At 40.7% G+C, this 22,317-nt stretch overlaps 1 protein-coding gene and 1 long non-coding RNA gene across 2 annotated transcripts in view; one reads left to right on the forward strand and one right to left on the reverse strand.

Annotated features, from left to right (window-relative positions):
- The window catches only part of sorl1 (sortilin-related receptor, L(DLR class) A repeats containing), a 70,771-nt gene that overhangs the window by 31,665 nt on the left and 16,789 nt on the right, over nt 1-22,317 (forward strand). Inside the window, exons 7-15 of the mRNA XM_041047367.1 lie at nt 11,769-11,870; nt 12,620-12,789; nt 14,225-14,417; nt 15,001-15,118; nt 18,136-18,209; nt 19,319-19,407; nt 20,040-20,218; nt 20,733-20,919; nt 21,890-22,018. Coding sequence (XP_040903301.1) covers nt 11,769-11,870; nt 12,620-12,789; nt 14,225-14,417; nt 15,001-15,118; nt 18,136-18,209; nt 19,319-19,407; nt 20,040-20,218; nt 20,733-20,919; nt 21,890-22,018 — 1,241 coding nt within the window. The remainder of the gene's footprint in view (nt 1-11,768; nt 11,871-12,619; nt 12,790-14,224; nt 14,418-15,000; nt 15,119-18,135; nt 18,210-19,318; nt 19,408-20,039; nt 20,219-20,732; nt 20,920-21,889; nt 22,019-22,317) is intronic.
- Nucleotides 4,057-9,006, reverse strand: LOC121187872. Its single transcript, XR_005894634.1, has 3 exons — nt 8,950-9,006; nt 7,972-8,023; nt 4,057-4,158 (listed from the first exon to the last, which is right to left on the reverse strand). It is a non-coding gene; the product is annotated as an uncharacterized LOC121187872 (long non-coding RNA).

Consider the following 22,317-nt stretch of genomic DNA (forward strand, 5'->3'; position numbering starts at 1 on the left):
CCCATACAGGCTTTTCCTTTAGCTTTCAGCCTTTTGTATATTTTGTCGTGCATGAAGTTCACAAAATGATACACATCTTTCAACGTATGCCACAGACTGTAACAACCAATGAGAAAGGGAGGAACCAAACCTCAAAATATCTGAGCCAAATCTCCAACAACAGAGACAATTACTGCATCAGCTGGTAAAAGCAGCTCTAAACTGAGACAGATATAAATCCAAAACCATAGAAAACTGTATAAATGGAATTTAAAAATAAGTTGATTTAAAAAAAATTGCACAGCCATTGTGAAATATCTGTTAATGAAGACAGAAGCAGAAGTAGAAGGTTTGCAGACGTCATGAAAACAGCTCAGTTGTCATCATGTGACCTAAATATGGAATTTTGATCATGTGCTAACAGGCGATGAAGACCATAAGATTAGGCTGAAAGCTGCAAAAAAAAAAAAGGCAGTGAGTGGAAAATTAGTTCAGATGATCTGGTCAAACTGTTTCCAAGGTGAAGAATTCATTTTTAGCCTTAATACAGATCATAGTTTGCTCTCATTGGAACAATGTCTCCCCACTACTGAGACCGTCAGAAGCTCTGTGTTAAATTATAGAAAATCCAAAAATGTATGTAGATTAGAGAACGAAACCTTCTCAAATTAGCCCGTGACCTGATACTGAATGATCTGGGGCTTGCTGACATGGAAAAGACAGAGAGGCTCTGAGGATGAGAGGACAAATACTGCCAGCGCTTGACTTGTTTGTTTGGGTTTTTTTTTCTGTGGTCTTTGCTCTGATGTGGTCATTTCTTGAACAGTTCATTAGCGCTGCATGGAACAAAGGAAGTCAGAGGGGAAACACTAACCATTACTGATATCCAGATAAGCTGGGAGACTGTTTAACGTTGACACGGCCGTTCACAGAGGTGGAATCAGAGAAACGAAATATGGTTGTTGATGAGTTTTTGCATATGTGTCTGTCCTCTGAGTGGTCCTGCTCTGCTAAGTCGTTTATTCATCAACACAGAAAAACATAGTGAAGTGAAACTGTCACAGTTCCCTTTTATTCACCATTATTACACCAGTAAGACCCGGAAGGAAGAAATAATTCTCAAGAAAATGAAATCAGTTACTTAATAAGATCTTTATTTTGTAGTCTGGGTGTTTTTCCAGTGTCTTCTAATCTCCTCCCTTTTCCTCTTGTTTCTGTGGACATTTGAGCACTAATGTATGACGTGTCTAAGATGACATGTTTTTAACATGTATTGACACATCTTTGCCTCACTCTGTGCCACCTAGATGGACTCCGCTTTTCCTCATGTTAACTTCTGCTTCTGTATGAATGCCGAATGCATTTAGTTAGACTAGCTAGGTCCAAGTACATGTAGTGAAGTGGAATTTACAGCTGCTGCATTGCACCTTGTGGTCATTTGCAGCTTGTGGGTCAGAGTCAGCTGCTGGCAGACATAGACACAGGCCCCTCTGTGTGTATATTTAGCATTTACTCTGTGCTGTATGTGAGGCGGCGAGTTTGACTGCTCATACTTACATGTCCAGCCTTTGCCACCTGAAACTGGGCAAAAAATATCCCCCAACAAACGGACTGAGAACTACTTTTAAGAAATTATACCAGTTTACTATGTCTTCAGTAGGAATTTATGTTTTTGGGCCTTATTGCGTTAGATGGGGTGGGAAAGTCAGAAGGTATTCAAAGACGGACTAACTGAGTCTGGTTCTAGACCTTGAATTGCCGTGATCGCATGGACAACTGTTCCAGCTAGTTGGAAAAGCAGTTGACCAATTAGAGCTTTGTTGGTGGGGTTAAGAGGAACTATGTCTTTTGGCAACATCGCTAGCAAGGCTACCTAGCTGCATCCATGAGCAATTGTGACAGAGAAATGATGACAAGCGTAATCCCATTCTAATAGGATTAGAATAATGGAATATCACAAGGGCTTTTGGCAGTGCCAAGCTGCTCAAGATAATTGAAGAGCCAGAAATGGAGTTTTATCGAACAGTAGGGATTCTGAGGAATAGAGCACTAATCAGACCCCATCCTGTGGTCCCATCAATGAGGCCTGGGGAAGAGAACTAACATAGTAGATGTAATGGGGATTTTGACAAGGCCCATCCCGTCACTTCTTATCTATTAGTCATATACTGCCTCTCTCTCTCACAGATTCTTTGAGAAGAAGGTCTGGGACAGACAGAGAGAAAAACAGGAAGTGGAGATTGGGAGGAGTGATCAAAGCGCATCTTACTTTCTTGTGGCTTCTGAAGCTCTTGTTTATTTGCAGTTCAGAAAAGTTCAGTTTAGTAAGTAGTATTATTTATTTCACATTGTAAAACAATAGGCTCTACAAACTTTTTCTTCCCTCGGTTTTGCCTCTCAGGCTGCCTACAGGGTGCCATCATATTGGCCTGTACTAGTTGGGACCTTACATGGTCTGAGAGGAAGATCTGCAGACACCACTTATGATGTTCTCATAAAAAGACACTGGAATTGATCTGTAATCAGTGAGTGTAGGTACAACTGCACAGCATAACAAGGTGCTAAAGTTAATATAGCAAACAGTTTCCTGTGTATACACACCTGACAAATATTATTCCCTGTCTTTTTAGCTCTGTTTTGGTCTCCACAGACTCCAGAGGAAAACATCTGGGTCTTTAGCTGCTAGATGCTCCACTATGTCCTCCAGCTAGCTGCTGACTTTGTCTGTCTGCTGTTTAGTGCTGGCCAGGTAGTGTAACCGTGTGTTTATGGGAGCTTTTTAACTAAACGCTGCTGCTGGAAATGATGCCTGCAAGAATGTATGAAGACAATATGCAGCAGTTGTGGGCAGTAAAACCAAAACAATGAGCTGTGCAATGATAACGTAGCTCTGTAGAGCTGAAGGGACCTGCACTGCTGGTGATACTTTTCAGTGGGTTCATCTTAATGTTCGACACCTTTCACATTGTACAGAATAGTAATTTAATTTATTGTTAATATTTTTTTTAAAAAAAGCATTGATTAGAGCAGCTTTAGTACTTTGCCATTATCATGGAATCACTCTAACCAATTTGACCATAATGTGTTATTTGCTGCCTTGATATAACTGTATATGAATAAATACAGGAAATAGCATTCACATAGTTTAGACTTTTATTTTCACTTCTGATCCCAGACCATCCACATTTCTATCTTCTTAGCATAAAGCAATAGGCAAGTCCTTAAAATCCAGCATATCCTTGAGATACAGCCAAAAACTTTAGATCAGAGCCAAAAAAAACCAACTCATGCACAGAGTTATATAGACAGGGTAGAGGAGAAAACCCAGTAAGTGGTAAAAGATGGTGAGGACATTATGGTGAGGACATTATGTCCTGACCATTCTGTTTTAAATACATAACCTTTTACCAGGCGACAAGAGGGAGAAAAGCATCTCAACTACATCGACTCACAACAGGCTGGTCGGGTGTTTTGATCCAGTGCACGTAGGGGACTGTTTTCATCATCTGTTTTGTGTTTTTTATCCCACTTGAAAAGAAAAAAAAAAAAAAGAAAATAGATCAATACTTAACATAGAACCATCTACATAAGCACCTTGGATCCTCTTGAATAGAGAGATTGCGAATGTGAGAGGAGAAGAAAATTTGGCCTTGGGCTGTATTAAAAGACCATTTGAATAACAACAACATTGTCTGAGGTGCATTGGGCCAGTGGGTTATGAATATGTAACAGATCGTTTCTGAAATATAAGCTGTGATAGAGCCGAGCCTCACTGCCAAAACCGTAAAGTACATAAAGGTCCGAAGCAGAAGACACTGTTTCCAAGTTGTTTCGGTGTCAGTGCAGGTACCTTTCCTTATAACAAAATGTCAGCCTTAACAAATGTCACCGTGCTGCTGTTTACTGTGTGGGAGTCGGTCTCTCTCTCTTCCTCTTTCTGTGGCTTTGTGGGTTACAAGGAAATATTAAGGATGCAGCTGTTAGTGTAGAGAGGTTTATGTTAATGCTAGGGGAAAAAAATGCATGTGATTCAGCAGAAACAACAAGTACTGTAGCAAGAGAGAGAATCAGGCTTAATTTATGTTTGAGCAACTGGCACTTTACGACGTTTGCACCAGAGTGTCGGGTTTGACCATGGGAGGGAGACTCTTGCAGGGCCGCTCCGTGACACCGGGGTCCCTGAAAGGACAGAGATTTGGACACATTTGTAAAAGAACAACATACATTTTCTCTGTGGGGACAGTGGTTTGCAAAACCGTGCATTTCTGTGAGAGGACTTACGTGACATGTTCAGTGTGTGTCCAAATTATCTGGTACCCTCCAAGGATCCAGCTGTGGACTTGGTAAAGCTACAACTTGTTATTGAATATTTGTTGTACGTTGATACTAAAATATCAGTGTCAGCAACAGGCTTGGTTAGCCCCTGAAAAAGCCATGCATGCACACAGTTGACACACGCATAGCTCAGGCTGGCTTTTTGGATCAATTTATTTAACAGAAACTCTTAATAAAAACTTGTTAAATAGAGAAAACGTTACTGTTAGGAAGCCTTATATGTTGTACATGAGGTGGTCAATGTGAAATCCATCGCTTGTCCCATCTCTCAGTTTTCCCCTGTTCTCTTCTGGCATGTTTTATGGCTGCAATCCATTGATATCATCTTTCAGGATCTTTACAGTCTGATAAAATTCTCTCCCTTTCACTTGCCCCGGGGTTTTCCAGCAGCCTGGCACACAACAGGCATCCACCATGTTCACACTGAAAAACTGCAGCTGGCAAAAAGACTTGCTGCTAACAGTCATTAGCCCAGCAGTAGCAATCCTCCCCCTATTACCACCAATATGGCATGCATTTTGATTTCAACTGGTGAATGCCAGGATTGTGTGATGTGAACTACCAGAGCTCTGCATTTCTATATGCCACTCAAAGTGATTGTAATTGCGTCTGTTTGCCACCTGTGGTTTTTCTATGTTTGAAGATAGACAGTATCTCAAGAACCACGTCTAAATTCAGGGATTTGAAAGGTTAGAGCAGATCAGTTTGAGAGATCATGAACACGGTGCAGCTCACTTACAGCTGCCACCGGAGTGCAGTCTGTGGTTTCAGTGGAAAAAAATATATCATCAGCATGCCACTTACATGTGAATAAACATAGTAGACATTCTCCTGTCCGACTTTCCCCCTTGACTCTAAATCGACCTGAAAAGCTTGACTGAGTTACTGTATTTAGACTGAAGCAGTATAATGAAACACAGTTCCATTGTACCTACTTATATTTTATATTACTTTATACCAGATGAACCTTTCTAATCACAGTCTTTCTGTCCTTTATCATTCTGTGTACACGGTATATTTCTGCCTGTGCTTCTCTTCCATTTGTCCCTGTCTCCATTCCTTCCATTTGTCTCAGTGTAGCTGCTGCTTTGCTTTCACATCACACCACACAGTCGATGTGGGCACTACACTGGATAAATCAATAGACTGAATGGAAATGGCTGAAATGCTCTGCTGGAGACTGGGGATGCTCAGGCACTCAAGGATGGACACAAAGCTCACACAGACACACGACAGAGTGACTGAAGGGCTCAAACAAGACTTTCTTTCTTAAAAAAATCAGCCTTCCTGTGTTAGGATGGAAGTTGCTGATAATATTTTTATAGCAAAAAAAAAAAATCGAGAGTTAAATTTCAGCACCTTTCCAAAATTGTGTTTTTTTTGTCAGGGTGAATAATTCTCTGAAACAGGATTTACAGCGAGACCATTTGGCAACACACCTGCCCAACATAATAATACAGATTTATACTTTTTATAATGATAATATTGAAATCACTTCTGAAGGTTCATATTCTGCACCGTATCCATCATTTTGGGTTGGGTTCAGGAAAATACCTGGATTTGCCAAACTCCGATGCTGTCAGATGTCTGGCAGAAAGTGTAGCTGAACTGGTACTTGGCTGAGGTCCTGGAGGTTTCCAAACAGACTGATGCTGAAGCTAGAACCAGGAGACTGACTGGAAGCAGGGGCAGCAGCTAGCTTAGCTCTGACCAAAAGTCAACAAATCCAGCCACCACAGCCTCTATAGCTCTCTGATCAAGCAGGTGCTGGAAGGGGGATTTTAGCCTTACACAGAGCCTGGTTAGCCATTTCCCCCTGCTTTCTGTCCTTGTGCTAAGCTAACCTGGCCATCTTCTGGTTCCACCTTAATATTCAACAGACAGGTACGAGGGTGGTGTTGATTCTCTCATCTGACTCTTGGCAAGAAAAAACGAATAGGCATGTTTTTCAAAACTGTCAAACTATCCCCTTAGGCTAATTCTTTTCTAATTATACATTTAATTCCACATCTTTTGCAGTTCATGTCATTTTCAGGTGCTGGCTACAGGCTGCGAACATTAATTACACCACTAAAAACTGTAGTGTTTCTGTCTTTTCTGCCATCCAAAGGGTGATTACACATAAAAACTGAATGTTAAGTGACTTGTAAATGTTTAATGTTAGCTGAATGAAATTCGATTCAGTTAAGGATTCAGAGGGGTTTGGTTTAGATGGACTGATTCAGTTCTGGATAGAGATTTGATAAAATGCCATGAAATCTCAACCCTATCTCTCAGAGGCGCTGACACTGAATGGCTGTGGGATTATTAAAAGATGTCTAGAGCTGACCATTTATATTCCTCTAACTAGTGCATTTATCTGATTTTAACATCCCAGACAAAATCCAGTCTGACTTCTTTGTTCAGAACCAATTTATAGCTTTCTAAAGCTGGCCTCCTGCTCACTCCTCTCCCCAGATCTGTCTCTGTTCAGCCTTTTTCTGCCTCCCTCTCTTTCTCTCTCTCTCTCTCTCTCTCCCTCCCTCATGTTTCTCACTTCTCATCCTTGTTTTTTTTATCCTTCACTGTAAAAACTGTTACTTAGATTCAACTTCAAAAAATGAAAGCAACATTTTCCAACTACTTTTTGCAAGTTTAGTGAACTTCTTGGTATTTTGAGTTGGTAAAAATCAGTATTATGTATTTTACTGTATGCTAAAAAATGAAGTAGAGTTTACAAGAAAAAGCAAAACATTTGAGTTTAACCATTGTGACAAATAGCAGGATATTGACCACATCACACTTAATTAAAATAAGTCACATTTAAAATAAAACATTTAAATTTTTGCTTTAAATTTTAACTTTAATAAATAAAGAAAGAGTTATTCGTTTCCAACGTTTATTACTGTATAACAGCTGCCATATACAAACAACTAGGTTCCTGTAATCAGTTTTAATAAGTTTTTCCTTTATCAACCTTTCAAGCTGGGGAAACTACTCTCAGCATTTTACCCACACCAAGTGAACGAAACACACAAGCATGTACATGCACTCGAGACGCTGGGGCAGGGGGCTTCAATAGTACCCATATCTGTTGTGCGTATCCATTGTGCTTGGTCAAGGAAGCAATCTGGCAACCCTCCGATCTCTGGGCAGTCCAAAGTCCAAAAGCTGCGCTCTTAACTTGCTGCACCACGACCGCCACAAAACATTAATGTTGTAAACATTTTAACATTAAAAATTACAGACACTTCTGACCTCATCTTTAAGTGCAGCACAGAACGCCTTAAAAGTACAATCTACACTGTATACTCTTAAAACATTAAATTAAAACACAGGGACACGTGACCACAGCATTTGACATGAAAGAAGTGACTGCTGTTGCTGGCCTGCGTTAACTCGCTCAACAAATCTGAGGCTGCAGCAGCAGCTCTCTGTTGTTCTTCAGAGGCCAGTAGCTCCTGAACACCCTCTCTACATACCATGCTCATGGACATATCTTTTTCTGCCATCAAATAGATTACTGGACTTTATTTATTACTGCTGTTTAACTTATAGTATCAGTGGGTCAAAATTCTTATTAGTGGTCAACGGTTAATTATTAATATCAATAGTAACCCTCCATCCCTTAATTCCTCTAACACATAACAGATAACAACAAACCTCTGAAACATTTACCTCAGTTCCACCAAGAGCTGAGCTACTCCATGAACTGCTCCTCCCAGTGGATCTGACGGTCTTCTGAAGAAGCAACACAAATGAAAGAAGAGTTCATTTATGAAAATATCAGGATAATTGCTGTCACTGCAATGCAAAAGAAAAAGTTTGTTCTTTTTACTTGAAAAAATGGTTTTAAAATATTTCAATAAAATTCAGACAAATATGTCCACAGATTAAGTTAAGACATATGCAATTCATTTGCAACCAACAATTACTGAGAATATTTAATTTAATCATGAACTATATAGTATGTAATGGTCATATGTTTTTGTGTAGCAGTCACATTTAAACCAATAGTCTCTGAAAAAGTATTTTTAATCAGCCCTTGTTATTTGATGACACTGAGTAAGTGAGAAAGCACTTTTAAAAAAAAGGAAAATATTTAAGACCTTAGTGCACATGTAAAAATATTAATAATCGCATGTTTAAGACTATTTAAGACCTTATTCAAAGCCAATACGCATGTGAAATTAAGAAAATCAAGCTGATCTTCATCTCTACATCTCTACTTTCTGTCAGTGTAAATGTTCTCAGTCAGGCCTACTTTAACATTACTCTGCCTTCTAAAATCCAGGTATTGCTGCCACAGGAAGAATAGCCGGTTAATTAAAACGTTGGACTCGTTAAACGAACAAGAAGACCATATTGTTTGTTTGGTTTTTTGTTTGTTTGTTTTTTTTTTAAAAAGTCCGCAAACTAAGTAGAAACAGTATTTGGCAATATATCTCACACATACCTGTCCTACAGTAACGTTAGCGATAGTTGTTTGAATTTAACGTTAGTATTAGACCTTCCGTGAGGCCTCGTGGCGCCTGCATAATTAGCAAACTTAACGTTACTGGATGACACCGGGCGACGCTTTTGCATTTTATAGTGCAATACACGTTTGCTCATTCAGCTAAAACCGAACTTTCAGCGATGTAAATAGTTACTTACATGTGTTGCGCGTTGTATGTAAACCTCAAAGACTCCACACACATCCGAATAAATGGCACTGATCCCGTACAGGTGACAACGAGTAAACGTCTGGTTCTTCTGCTGCTGCATGTGGGCGGGTCGTGACCTGGTCGTGACCCGGACGTGACGTTTTACTTTGGACATAAACCCTTAAATGGAGTTTTGTACAAACAATTTATTGTGAAGTTCTGTAAAATCAATTTTATGATAGATAATAATAAGTTACAAAAATATTCACACTTTTTACTTATGTATAACTTAAATTCATTCAAAAAGGAAAGGGAATTAATTTATTGGAGGAGATATACTTTTTAAAAATAAATTCCTATAGACAGCACCATTGAAGGACTTTTTACCATTGAAGTGCTCTCTCTCTCTCTGGAGGGTGTTGCTGTTAAAGGCTCAAACAGGGTGGTCCACACTAATTCAGAGTAAAATAATGATGCTGCTCCACTCTCTTTAAGTTTGAACTGAGCCCAGTCGTAGAATAAATTTACAGCCGGGAGAGCTATAAACTGTGAGGACGATGTAAATACAGTGCATTCACAAAGCAGGGTTAAAGGCTTTCCAGATCAATGAGTTTAATTTACCACAGGTGGACTCGAATCAAGGTCTAGAAACATCTCAAAGAAGATGGAGGGAAATGGGAGGCACCTTCCTCCTCTTGCTAAAACTATAGATTAGAAGAAAGGGTAGAGATAAACTAATGTTTAATGTGATGATGTTTAATGAGGAGAAACTGACAGATGGCCCCTCATCATCATTGGATGGGTAGGTAGAATTAAACATAGTTTATACTGTCATGGAAAAATAAGGATAGGACCATTTAGGGGACTAAATTCCACTTTGGCAGTCTGTTGTGAAAGTGGGAGATCACAAAAACAATTTCCAAAAAAGCGTGAGCCTTCATGACCCAGAAATCGTGTAACATGATGTCAGTGAACTGCATGCCCCTCTGAACTAAATTTGTTGTTTGTGGATGATAACCACTCAGGAGGAAAAACAGTCTCAGAGACCATTCATCATCTCTTTCCTTACTATTTTGTAAGGAAACAGTTTTGTGTTTTGGCCTTAGGTCTTGATTTATCCCCCTGTGTTTAGAATGAAGATTTCCAGAACTGAAATGGTTCAAACTTCTCACCAAAAGTTAGTGCTGCAGGTTTTGTGTCTAAAACATTGTGATACATGGGTTTGTTACGCTGCTGTAAGGGTTTACGTTGTGTTTCACATAGCTTTAATGTTCCCAGGTTGAATCAGGCCAGTGACCTGCAATTTTTCATTGTATATAAATGTAAAATGCACGTATCTCACAGTTGTGAGGCACATCACATATATTTTTTAAAAAGCTCAAATACAGCAAATAAATAGTGCAGAGGAGCCTGTGTGGTAAACAACAGGCCAACAATTAAAGGCAAAAATGCCCAAAAATTGCTGAAATAACTCATAATGAGAAAGCTGATCTTGATGCATAAAATTGGGGGATTACACTTTAAAATAAGCCCCAAAATCTGCCAGCTCCATGGGATTACTTCACTTAGAACAAATGACCTTTTTAAATCCCCTCGATACTCTCTTGATATATTAGGTGGGCTGTATCTGTGTGGTCAGTTCTGTGATATTCCTGTCACCTCATGTGTCAGAAGCTCAATAAGGGCCTAAATTACTTGGTTGTCTAGAAACTACAGTGACAAACTAGGATTTAAGAAATTGTAAACTTTTGATATAGAAGTTTGATGTTTGATAGATTGCTCTGTTGCATATGCCTAAGTTCTTAGAACAACACATTATTTATGAACAGCACAGCATCACATCTATATAATGTGTCACTCCACAACAGTCTGTGCATCATGTCATCGTCGCTGTGCATTTGTCTGGTGGGTAGTTCACTTTCAAATGAAAGTCTGAGTCACTTCTCCAAAAATCTGGTGTATCTCCCCAGGAATCAGAAGATAGCTCTGTTTCTCCCTCTCTCACACACTCTGTGTCAGACACACACACACACACACACACACACACACACTCACTCAGACACTCACACAGAAATGAGATATGCTCAAGTCCTCCACTCTGTCTGCTCTGCGTGCTTGTAATTCATGAAAGATCAGAGCTGTGCTCCTTCCAGCTGCCAGTTTCCTAATGTATTTGTTATGACAATGAGACGTGCTGTTGGAGTTTATCTCTCTATGTCGCTCACTCTCTCTCTCTCTCACACACACACACACACACACACACTCATGAACAAGTTTCTGCACCCCACTGGGAGTCTTTTCAAGTCTAGACATTTAATGTTTTCTGACTCAGCTGTTGAACGCTGCACTACTGGGACATTAAGAGAGAAAAACATTATCAGGCCAGTTAAGAAAACAAAAGTCTCTTCTCCTCATCCACAGTTTCAGCTCTCTGTGGACAGTAATGTCCAGCTTTCATATACTGCGTGAGAGCACTTTCCCATTCAAGAGTGGGAGGGTGGTCTCAGACTTTTGGACCCCACTGTGCATGTGGCAGCAGTGTCAGCTATAACAGTCACAAGAGACATGATCAAAATCTAATTTGATACTTGAATAAAAATCCTTTCACATTTGCTTTGAGGGGTTTTTATCACCTGGATTTTTGCTGACTCATAAAATGTTTCTTTGGTGACGGATGAAGCCTGTGTGTGGAGTCAAAGCTGGAGCTGGTGACAAACAAAAATTTACAGCATATTAGTAGATTGGCTCCTGCTAAAATGTTTAACACTTCAACATAAATGATGAGTAGTTGAATGAACTGTGCCGTCTTTGTGTCCTCTGCCTCTCCAGAAACTGCTTGGCAGCCATGAGCCTTCATCTGTTCATCTCTGGGTTTCCTACAACCGCCAGTCAATGAAAGCTGCCCAGTTTATGACCCGCCATCCAATCACAGTAAGTCTTTGCTCTGCATGCTGAGTAATGATTCAGAAATGAAGAATTTATGAAGGCATCAGATGTTGAGCTGGGGATCAAACCTCGGACTGAAATATGTCCATACAGCAGCCAAAGACAAGTAGACAGGTGGAGGGTCTCTCTCAGTCCAACAGTAGGTCAACCAGGTTGATGCAGAAGGCTGCTATGCATGAGCACTTAATACACTAATACACAGCTAACTGAAGGTAAAACAGGGCTGAAGAAAGCTGTGGTGTAGTTGAAAGAAGCAAAAAAATCAAGTTGAGTCAATAATATTTTGCCTTTATGCTCAAAATTTTAGACTTATTTTATTTTTGTAGAGGCAAAAAGGTACAGATTTATAAGTTGTTTGAACTCAGGGTTAACCTGATGGTCAAGATTATTGTCCCCACGCAATCATAAGTTCGTGACCCTGTACAAACTGAGCGAATGTCGGTGTTATTACATCCCCAGCTCTGCTACTCTCATCTCTGTTCCACTTCACTGTGGTTTGCTTGAAAGAAGCAAACTGCATATGAATAATGTGGTTCCCACTTCTAAAAATATATGACACAACTGACATCCTTATTTTGGTGGAAGAACCACCTACACTACCCTACACAGAGTGCTTGTCTTCACACAGTATATATAAAAATCAGTATATGTTGATGTGTTGTCCCCTCACTCTAATCAGACAGTAGGTCAGTGACCTAAATATGTCCTCCTCTCTCCCCCCTTCCTCCCAACAGGAGTACTACATAGCAGATGCATCTGAGGACCAAGTGTTTGTGTGTGTGAACCACCTAAACAACGTCACTCACCTCTACATCTCAGACACGCAGGGCCTGTCCTTTTCTCTGTCGCTGGAGAATGTGCTGTACTACAGTCCTGAGGGCTCTGGCAGCAACACACTCATAAGGTGACACACACACACACACAAACCTGCTAAGCTTGTTGGAGACAAAAGTTGGGAGGCTGTCATTAGTAAAGTAAATTGTGTAACCCACTCTGAACAAAAAGTTTTCATTGTGTCACTGAATCAGCTGCTGTCCTATCCTGTCCTGTCCTGTCCTGTCCTATCTTACCATGCTGTATGTTTTCACGGCTTATTCTGTGGTGGATCCAGCAGGTCTACTACTCTGATGCCTGATACCACCTCGACTGGCTGACCGAGCTCCTTCTGGATGTCTGTGCTCCTAAACTTATTTCAGTACATGTAGTTCACAAAAAGTTGTTCCACAGTCACTGCTATTCTGCACAGGACAGTACTGTCAGTATTGTAAAAATGTTTTACACACTGAAGGTTAAGTGAGGATTTTTTCCTAAAATAATGTCATGAATAGTATTTATTTATCAATCAACTTTATACAGAGCTCACTATACAGAAAAAAAACATCTAATCTAATCAGTGTTTAGTGTAATCATTCTCAGTAGCTTTCATCTGTTGATGAAGGTCAGTGTGTGTGATACAGTTGAAAGCTCCAGAAAAAGCTTGAGTTTGAATTATTTTGTTAAAGTCCTATTTACAAGGTTAAGAATGAAGTTTGAGTAAAGAGCATATGACAGTCTGCACAGAGTCTGGCAAACAGTGTTTAAAGGACTCTGAGCAGCAGTGACAGGGAGACTGGTCAGAATGGTCTGAAGGATGAATGCAGCTAAATACAGAGAGGTCCTCACAGCCTGAGACTGGGACAGCGGTTCACCTTTCAGCACAACAATGATCCAAAGCAAACAGCAAAGACGACACTGAAGTGGCTTCAGAACAAGTCTCCGACTGTCCCTGAGTGGACATCAGTGAGAGACCTGAAGATGGAAGTTCACAGATAATTCCTATCCAATCTGACGGAGCTTGAGAGGCGTAGCAGAATCTGCAGCCTTTCTAGTAAATGAGATGTTCCATTAGCAACCTAAACAACTGACAGGAAGATCTGTTGTTCCCATTCCAAATGCCTGATAACACTGATGGTACAAACACCAGCATGTAATGCTTCCTGATCTAATAAAAGAGAATTTATTGATCTGATGCCAAGGCACTGACTGACCTCTGAGCTCTGTATTCATTATTTTTTGCTCAGTCTTCTCCATAATCACATCAGGAAGATCCTGTGTTGCTTTGGCATAAACAGTATTGGCTCAGGTGTGTGCCTGCCAGTGATGATTGTCTCTGTTTATATGACTCTGTGTCTTCTGTTAATGTAATGAGCTGTAGATGTGTGTACATGTACAGAGAAACCAGCAATTACAAAGATGTATCTATTAACACAGAAAGTATAAAGTGCCTCTTACTTTCTACATTTATCAGACACTGTGTTCCTCCCTGACTCTGTCTTCATGTGTCTCCCTCCGTGTTTCAGGTACTTTGCCAGCGAGCCTTTTGCAGACCTGCACCGCGTGGAGGGCCTGCGAGGCGTCTACATTGCCACGCTCATCAATGGCTCTGTCAGCGAGGACAACATGCGATCCGTCATCACTTTCGACAAGGGAGGGACGTGGGAGCTGCTTCAGCCGCCTGCTGCCGACAGCCTGGGAGGAACAGTGGACTGCCAGGTACACGGACAGACGCATGTCATTAACCGTTCTTCATTTTTAATTTGCAGACATTAGAAATTTCTTTATTAACGCCATCTACTTCTATTATTGTGGGTATGACTGAGTCATCAGATCAACTTGTCTGATTCATCGTGCACAGTATCTTGCACAGTTTGCCACCACAGAAAGTAGGCTACGTCTACACCTCTGCAAACGATGCAGCACTTGCAGATATCTGAGTGTGTCTGTGGGAAACAGGAAGTATGCTTCCATTCCTGCATCTAGACTAGTGCTGAAGTGATCAGTTGATTAATTGATCAGGCTGCAGAAAGTAAATGAATGAGCAGTATTTCTGATAATTGATTAATTGTTCATGTGCCCACACACCAGTCCCGATGGCACGGACTGGTATGAAGGATGGGATGAAACCTCCATCATAGTAGATGCAGACATCTCATCAGTCCGGTATCAGCCCAATACATTGACTAACTGTCATTTTTAACCTTATTTTCTCTGTCTAGTAGTTGATCTAAGTACCAAAGTGTTAGTCTACACAGGAACATACAACTAAAATCATCGGACTCCTCTCTCCTTCCTTCAGCTCAGTAAAGGTTGCTCCCTTCACCTGGCCCAGCGCTGGAGCCAGCTGTTCAACATCCAGCTGAGGAGGATGCCCATTTTATCCAAGGACTCAGCACCCGGACTCATCATGGCCACAGGTGGGGACAACAAGCCTCAACATCACTGATAAGAGAGTACTTCAAGAAGCCTAATTTTGGCACCACATAAATGAATTTCATTGGTTTAGATCAGAAACCTTTTTTTGATGATTGGATTTTTGATCCCTACTGAAGCAGTTTAATCTCATTCTTGCAACTCTGGAAAATGACTAGAAAACACCTTTTATGTTAAAAAAAAAAGTTTCAGTGAATTTGGCAGGAGTCCTTCCGCGTATCTGTAAGCCGAGACAGATAAAGAGACTTTGGATGCCATCTGTTGGAGGACGATCTCACTGACAGAGCTGGTGTTGAGCAATCCTGTGTGATTGGTGTTATTTGCCGACTTCCTCTTGTTCTGATAACACAGATAAGTTCGCCCTGCGCAGGAAATGAGCTGTTCAAAGCTCCACGTCTTCCTCTTTGGTGCGAGCGCAGCCTTTCGGGTTCTCTTGGTGAATGACCGCTTCTTGAAACACAGGAAATGTGGTTGCAGCCTGTGAAGAGGGTGCTAGAAACATCTTGTTTAGCGTGTCAGTGTTTTGAAGTTTGCCGTGCCTCTCGAATACGAAGAACATCAAAATGAAATATGCTAAGAAAAATGAGACAACTGTTTCAAAATGTTCTAGACAGATGAATTCATCAGAGTGAAGTAGAATGAGTTTCTCTGCTCTGCTGCTGAAGCACAGATTCTCCCTGCAGTCGGGCGCCTGCTTTGCCTCTGCACAGCTGGTGGAAAGCATTGATTTGTTGATACTCTACAGTGTCTAGGAGACTGCTTTCCCTGCACCCAGTCAGTCCCTCTAATTAAATTCTTACCAGATAATGGGCATAGAAAGAGAGAGAGAGAGAGAGAGAGAGAGAGAGAGAGAGAGGGAAGGAAGGAGGGAGCACTGGCAATGGCTGGTGCCATTCGCTTCATTATCACTCTCAGACAGATGGGCTAATTACTGCTGCAGCACCCAGCGGGCACTCGACGGGTCAAACACACTCATGAATACAGGCGGGCACATACCTACACAAACTACACAATGATTTTTACATACACATCAGCCTAAACTGCTCATTCCCCTACATGTTTGACTATATATCAGTTTGAGATTTGAGACTATTAATATATATGTACACACACACACACACACACACACACACACACACACACCATCATGCAGCTCTGATAGTTTCAAGGTTTGTATATTGAAGATTAGTAGCAATTCCAGCTATAATAAAATCCTGCTTAGCTGAGATTTTGTTTCTCTTGGGACTAGAATATAAAAAAGAAAAAATGTTAAAGCGAAACAGAAAATGTTAATGCAAAGTTTCTTCTTATTTCATGAGCTTAAAAAATAGGGGAAAGGGGTTTAGTGGAACCCATTCTTCCCTCTGTCTCTGCAAAGCTTCCTGGCTTCTTAGCTGCCACACAAGCCCAGTGAATATTTCCACCCCCATGATTGACAGCTGGCAAAATGTTCTTTTCATCAAAAGCTGCTCCTTTTTTCTTCACACTATCTTTGGTAATTGCTAAACAACTCTGGCTTATCCAGATGTTGCTTTGCAGACTTCAGATGTTAGTTTTGTGATGAAGTCGTTTCTTCTTGTGACTCCTCCGTGTAGATGCTGTTTGTACAAGCAGTGATGGACAGTGTCAGCTAAACCTTTCCTGACTTCACTTTCTGCCCAGCAGATGTGCAGTTTTATCTGAAACTTTTTTGGTCTTTTATAAAAAGATCTGGAAGAGAACTTTCTCTTTATGCCCCTACGCCAGCAACAGATGTGGCCGGAGGCGTTCTGTTTTCAGTGTTTTGTTCTTCGCCTCTGGCTAAATCAACATCACATCCAAACTCTCCCTCTTCAACATCTCTTCTCCACACTCACTTTGGAGATGTTTCTTTTGTTCCTCTTTGTTGTTTGTACATTTAAAACCTCTAACCAAAAGAAACAAGATGAAGAGTGTGCAGCCATGTGAGCGGCTCTGTAAGGTTAAACATCAAGCTACATGCTAACATCAGCTTGTAAACATTCTCACTGTCACAGTTCAAATATTGTTTTGTTTAGCTTGTAGTATTTACCTTGGTCACCATCTTAGTTTAGCACATTAGTAAACAGACATTAGCAACAAACATGAAGTACAGCTGAGGCTGATGGGAATGTCAGTCCCTTTCCATCGAAGATATGTACTCTTATCAAGATGTTATCAAACTAAATGTATTTATAATAACATCATAAATGGCCAGAGATCGCCAGAGAGTGACTTTTTGTCACCAGCAAGGTCAGGTCAGCATTTTAATTTATCCAGCAAAACATCCCAACATCTACTGGATGGATTAGTACAAGATTAGGTGCACATTTGTTTTACTTGGGAATGACAGTGCACTGAACTCAAGCGCTTTGTGTCTGAGAGGGCCACAGCATGTCATACCAAACTAAATTCTTCATTATCCTCCCAAAATACAAAGCTGTAGGCCACATCAACCTGATCACTTATGAAATCACCTACTCAGAAAAGCTGAGAAGGCGCAAGCTTTTATCATGTTGGACTTTGGAGTTCAAGCATATGGCTATATCCTGGAGGCAGCACATACCACTTCAAACCCAATGCGTATCAAACTCACAAAAATACCAGTAGGAAAGACAACTTTGTTCATTTTTGGCTGGCACTAATTACAGCCTCACGGAGTCACTAGCATGTCTGTAGACTCAAGAAACAAGTGGAAAAAAGAAAGATCACTTTACATTTCCGTGTGTTTGCTTTCAGCTTGTTTCTTTGTGAAAAGCCTGAGCAGATCATTCCTGGTGATCTGCCTTATAAAATAACATACTGTCAGGGGAAAGTATTTGTCAGTGCATGCAAAGGCCACATGCATGAAAAGATACAGAATGCCATGGTTTGAGTTCTTGGGTTACAAATTTTTCCGTATGTGAAAGGAACAACAGCGGCCACATCAAGCCTGTAATATTCAGGGGAACCCTCCCCCCTATAACCTCTCTGTGTTAAATGCCTATTTGTCCTCTGATTGCAGGATCTGTGGGCAGGAACTTAGCCAGCAAACCTAATGTGTATGTATCCAGCAGCGCTGGAGCCCGGTGGAGAGAGGTCAGTATAAAATCTGACACAGATGACAAGAAAAACACAGTCTGCTTGTCTGTTAAAAGGTTTTGAAATGTTGCAGTGAATTTTGTTTCACCAACCTGCACGTATAAATAAGAACAACAGATTTATTTATCATTTCTTACATTACTTGAATCAGTTCAGAGAGTCGATCACTGTGTAATCAATTGATTAATTTATTGTAATTATCTGAAACATTGGTAATGTTAGATAGAAAGAATTATTACAATATCCACTGTTCATGAACTGTAACCTGCATTTCATATGTTTTTCTCCACAGTTTTTATTTTACCTTTAAGACATTGGTCTTGAGGGTTTTTAAAGCTGCATGAATTGAATAATTTATCCACCTTGAGGCAGTGGAACAAGCTGTGAACCCAAATTCAAACGCATTATCACCTTATAAAGCTGTTATGGTGCATGTGTTAGCTATCAACTGCCTATTTACACATCCAGCAGAGACAGCGCAACATTAGCATACGTTGGGTAGAATAAAAATGCAGCTTTAAATTGTTTCAAAATCTTTTTGTTCTTTTTGACTGAAGATACTGAATTTGAGATTTCCAAAATGCAGCCTCACGCAAATGTTGTCATTTACCAGCATATAACCAGCACTGTGGTTTGTTTGGAAGATGATCTGTCCAAATTAAAGGTGTAATCATGCAAAAGTTAGACTTTAAAAAAACCCAAAGGAAATTAACACTTTAATTTCCTGGTTTTAAAAAAAGTGAAGCTGGCAGGTGGTGACAATAACATCTTACCAGTTAATCAAACTTTTTTGATTGTAATCCTGCTATTTTGACCCTTTTATCTAACCAGACACACTTTTCTTCTTAAACTGATATCACATTAGTTTACTGTTGTAGACTACAAATTAAGTTAGATCACATTAAATTAAAGGGCTTTAAAATGTCTTAATTTTTGCTCTTCTATATGAATGAAGTCTTGTAACGAGAGCTGAACTCATCGTCTTCTACCTTAGGCCACAAACTTATTAATCAGCCTTTGTATTTACCCCCCAAAATAAGCAGTTTTATGGCCTATTATGCACTGGATCTTCTGATAGTTAACTGTCCATGCTTCCCTTAATCCAGGCTCTGGCAGGCCCTCATTTCTACACATGGGGTGACCATGGTGGTATTCTGGTGGCTATCGCACAAGGAGGCACCACCACACATCTAAAGTAAGTCCAAATAGCTTCTTTAAATGTTCTCCAAGTGAAGGAAATAAATCCGATTTTAGCTGAATCTGTCATTCAGTTGGTTATAGCTAAACAAAACAGTTTATAAATATAAAACCCAGGGAGGGCTCGCTGTTAGTGGATGGTTTCCATTTGAAATCCCCAAACAACTTGAGGAAATCTGGGGAGTGAAGTGCATAAACAGCACCTGCCCCAGTGAATTCGCTCATTAATCAGCAGGAGCAGATTGTTAGAATGTGAAGCAGCTTGTTGTAGAGAAAAAGCAAATAAAGTTTCCTCAGTAAACAGATTTGTAATAAAACACCTCTATGCTAAGAAAAACACTGCATGTTACTCACATTCCTGTGCAGGTGATACAGTATATTCATGTAAAAACCACTGACCTGGTTTTCTTACCCTGGTTACTCAGTAACCTGGTTTTGCTTTGATGCGTACAGTTAAAATTATAACTGGGTTAAATCACCGTAAAGTGCCTGTTCTGTCCCCATGTTACACTGATATTTTTTCATCAGACTGCATGAAAACTGCTGAAAAGTTGTCTAAAAATGCTCAAATCATTGTTTATCTGAAGGATGAGTTAAACGTTGGCCATGTCCCCCCCTCCCACCTGTCAGGTTCAGCACTAACGAAGGTGAGACTTGGACCGACTTTAAGTTCACAGACAGGGAGGTGTATGTTTACCAACTGCTGACGGAGCCGGGCGAGAAGAGCACCATCTTCACCATCTTTGGCTCCTATGCCAACCAGAAGCACAGCTGGCTCATCCTCCAGGTCAACACCTCCGACGTTCTGGGTAGGTCTGAGAGAGAGAGGCAGGTTCACGTGGAGACAGAGAGAGAGAGAGAGAGAGAGAGAGAGAGAGAGAGAGAGAGAGAGAGAGAGAGAGAGAGAGAGAGGAGAACACCTCTTGTGTTAGAGATTCTCTTAGCAAAGGCTGTTTGTAGGTCTATACCTCAGCTCTAGTACCAAACACAAGGTGGACTTTCTGATCTTGAACTAATTTCTTCATCCGAACATTTAATATACCGTTAACATCAGTGTGCTGGTTAACTCACATTGGTATCAAAAAATGTAGTAACACTGTGTGACTAATTTACATTGCATTACATTTACATATAGCTAACAAAGCCTAAAAGCTGCTCTTTGTTTGGGTTAGCTGGTACAAGGTAAGGTAAAAAGAAATATGGAGAATTTCATCACTGGGTTAGAGAAGAACTAACTAGACACACTGACACTTGGACCAAGGATTTTACTGAATGACTTTTAGTTCCATGTCCACATCAAATATCTGTATTTTCTTTTTCCAGGTGTGCCATGTTCAGAGGCTGACTACAAGCGCTGGTCTCCATCAGACGAGCACGGTAACGAGTGTCTGCTGGGCAGAGAGATAACGTTTAAGAGACGAGCTCCACACGCTACCTGTTTCAACGGAGAAGACTTCGACCGGCCCGTCACCATCTCTAACTGCTCCTGCACACGCCAGGACTATGAATGGTTAGGATCCCACACACGCACAAAACATTCATATTCATCACTGAGTCCCCATTTCTCCAGCGTTGGGGACATTTTGTCGCTATCTCCCTGGAGTCTGAGATGGAAACAGTTGTGTGTCTGTACCATCAGTAAAGGAAGCTCAGGATGGATTTTCTAAAGGATCGAGGGGTAATGACTAAAACTTCTGTTCACTGAAGGAGAGGAACGAGGTCACCAGGAGTCGCGGTGCTGCCTTAAAGCAGGAATCGAGGTGTTTTCAGCCAGGATGTGCCGGAGCGTGACGTCCCAAACAAAACGTGTTGTACTGCGTGAAATGGACTGAAAGGGAACACACCTGTGTTTGTGCAACAGAGCTGCCAGTAGGCAGTGTTTGGTGTTGGAAAAAGTTGTTTTCATTTTCCAAAAAAACTTAATGAATGCTGTGATATTAGAATGAACTAAAATCACACTACAAGCAATACCTCATTACAAAAATGTTGAAATCTAAATGCACAACTACCTCACTTTTGTTTAGTATATCTTCAGCATCGTGCTACTTTGCTGTGACAGTTCAGACAGAGCTCAGGTTTCCTTCGATCACCATTTAAATCTTTCTTGAATTGTATGAGAGTCCAGCTAACCAGCTCTTTAAGACATGACGAGGCAGATTCTCTCTCACCTCATTACAGTGACACAGCTAAAATGACTGTAAGAGTTAAAAATGAAAATCTGTATTCATTAGCTTTAGTGTGGGTAGATGGAACTGACCGGCTGATATCTGACTCTTAATTAAATTTCAATACTGGCAAACCAACACGGTGCTCTAAGCCTACTCTGCACATTTTTACTGCTCCTGGAGCTCCCATCACAGATTCTATCACGAGTGTGTTTTAAAAAGCACATCAGGTGCTGCCAATAATCAGAGGGCAGAGGTTAACTGGCTGTTTATTTTCTTCTTGTCCTCCTCCTCCTCCTCCTCTCCTCCTCCCAGCGACTACGGCTTCAAGCTGAGTGAAGACCTGTCTCTGCAGGTGTGTGTGCCTGACCCTGAGTTCTTAGGCGACCTCTATGCTCCTCCAGTCCCGTGTCCAGTTGGTACCACCTACCGCCGCAGCAAAGGGTAAACCACAATTATCCGACATTTACATTTGAAACGTTCAGCCTTGACTCCTCTGATTCTGATAGTTAAAGGATTAATGATGAGCTTAAAACAAATCTCATTTTCAAACTGAGCTCAAATGCACAAGCACAAATATTAATCACCTACCGACTGCTTGTAGTATAATGATTAGGAGCTACAGTCATCAGTGTTTAGTATGCTAATTAGTTTTTATCACTTGAGAATTGCTCAGAATGCAAAGAAGCCTTTGTCCCCATTGGTTTACTGCTGCCAGTGTAAGGCTTTATGTCGCTGCTATT

This window comes from Toxotes jaculatrix, chromosome 9 (assembly GCF_017976425.1).
Source record: "Toxotes jaculatrix isolate fToxJac2 chromosome 9, fToxJac2.pri, whole genome shotgun sequence".
Classification (NCBI taxonomy): Eukaryota; Metazoa; Chordata; class Actinopteri; family Toxotidae; genus Toxotes; species Toxotes jaculatrix.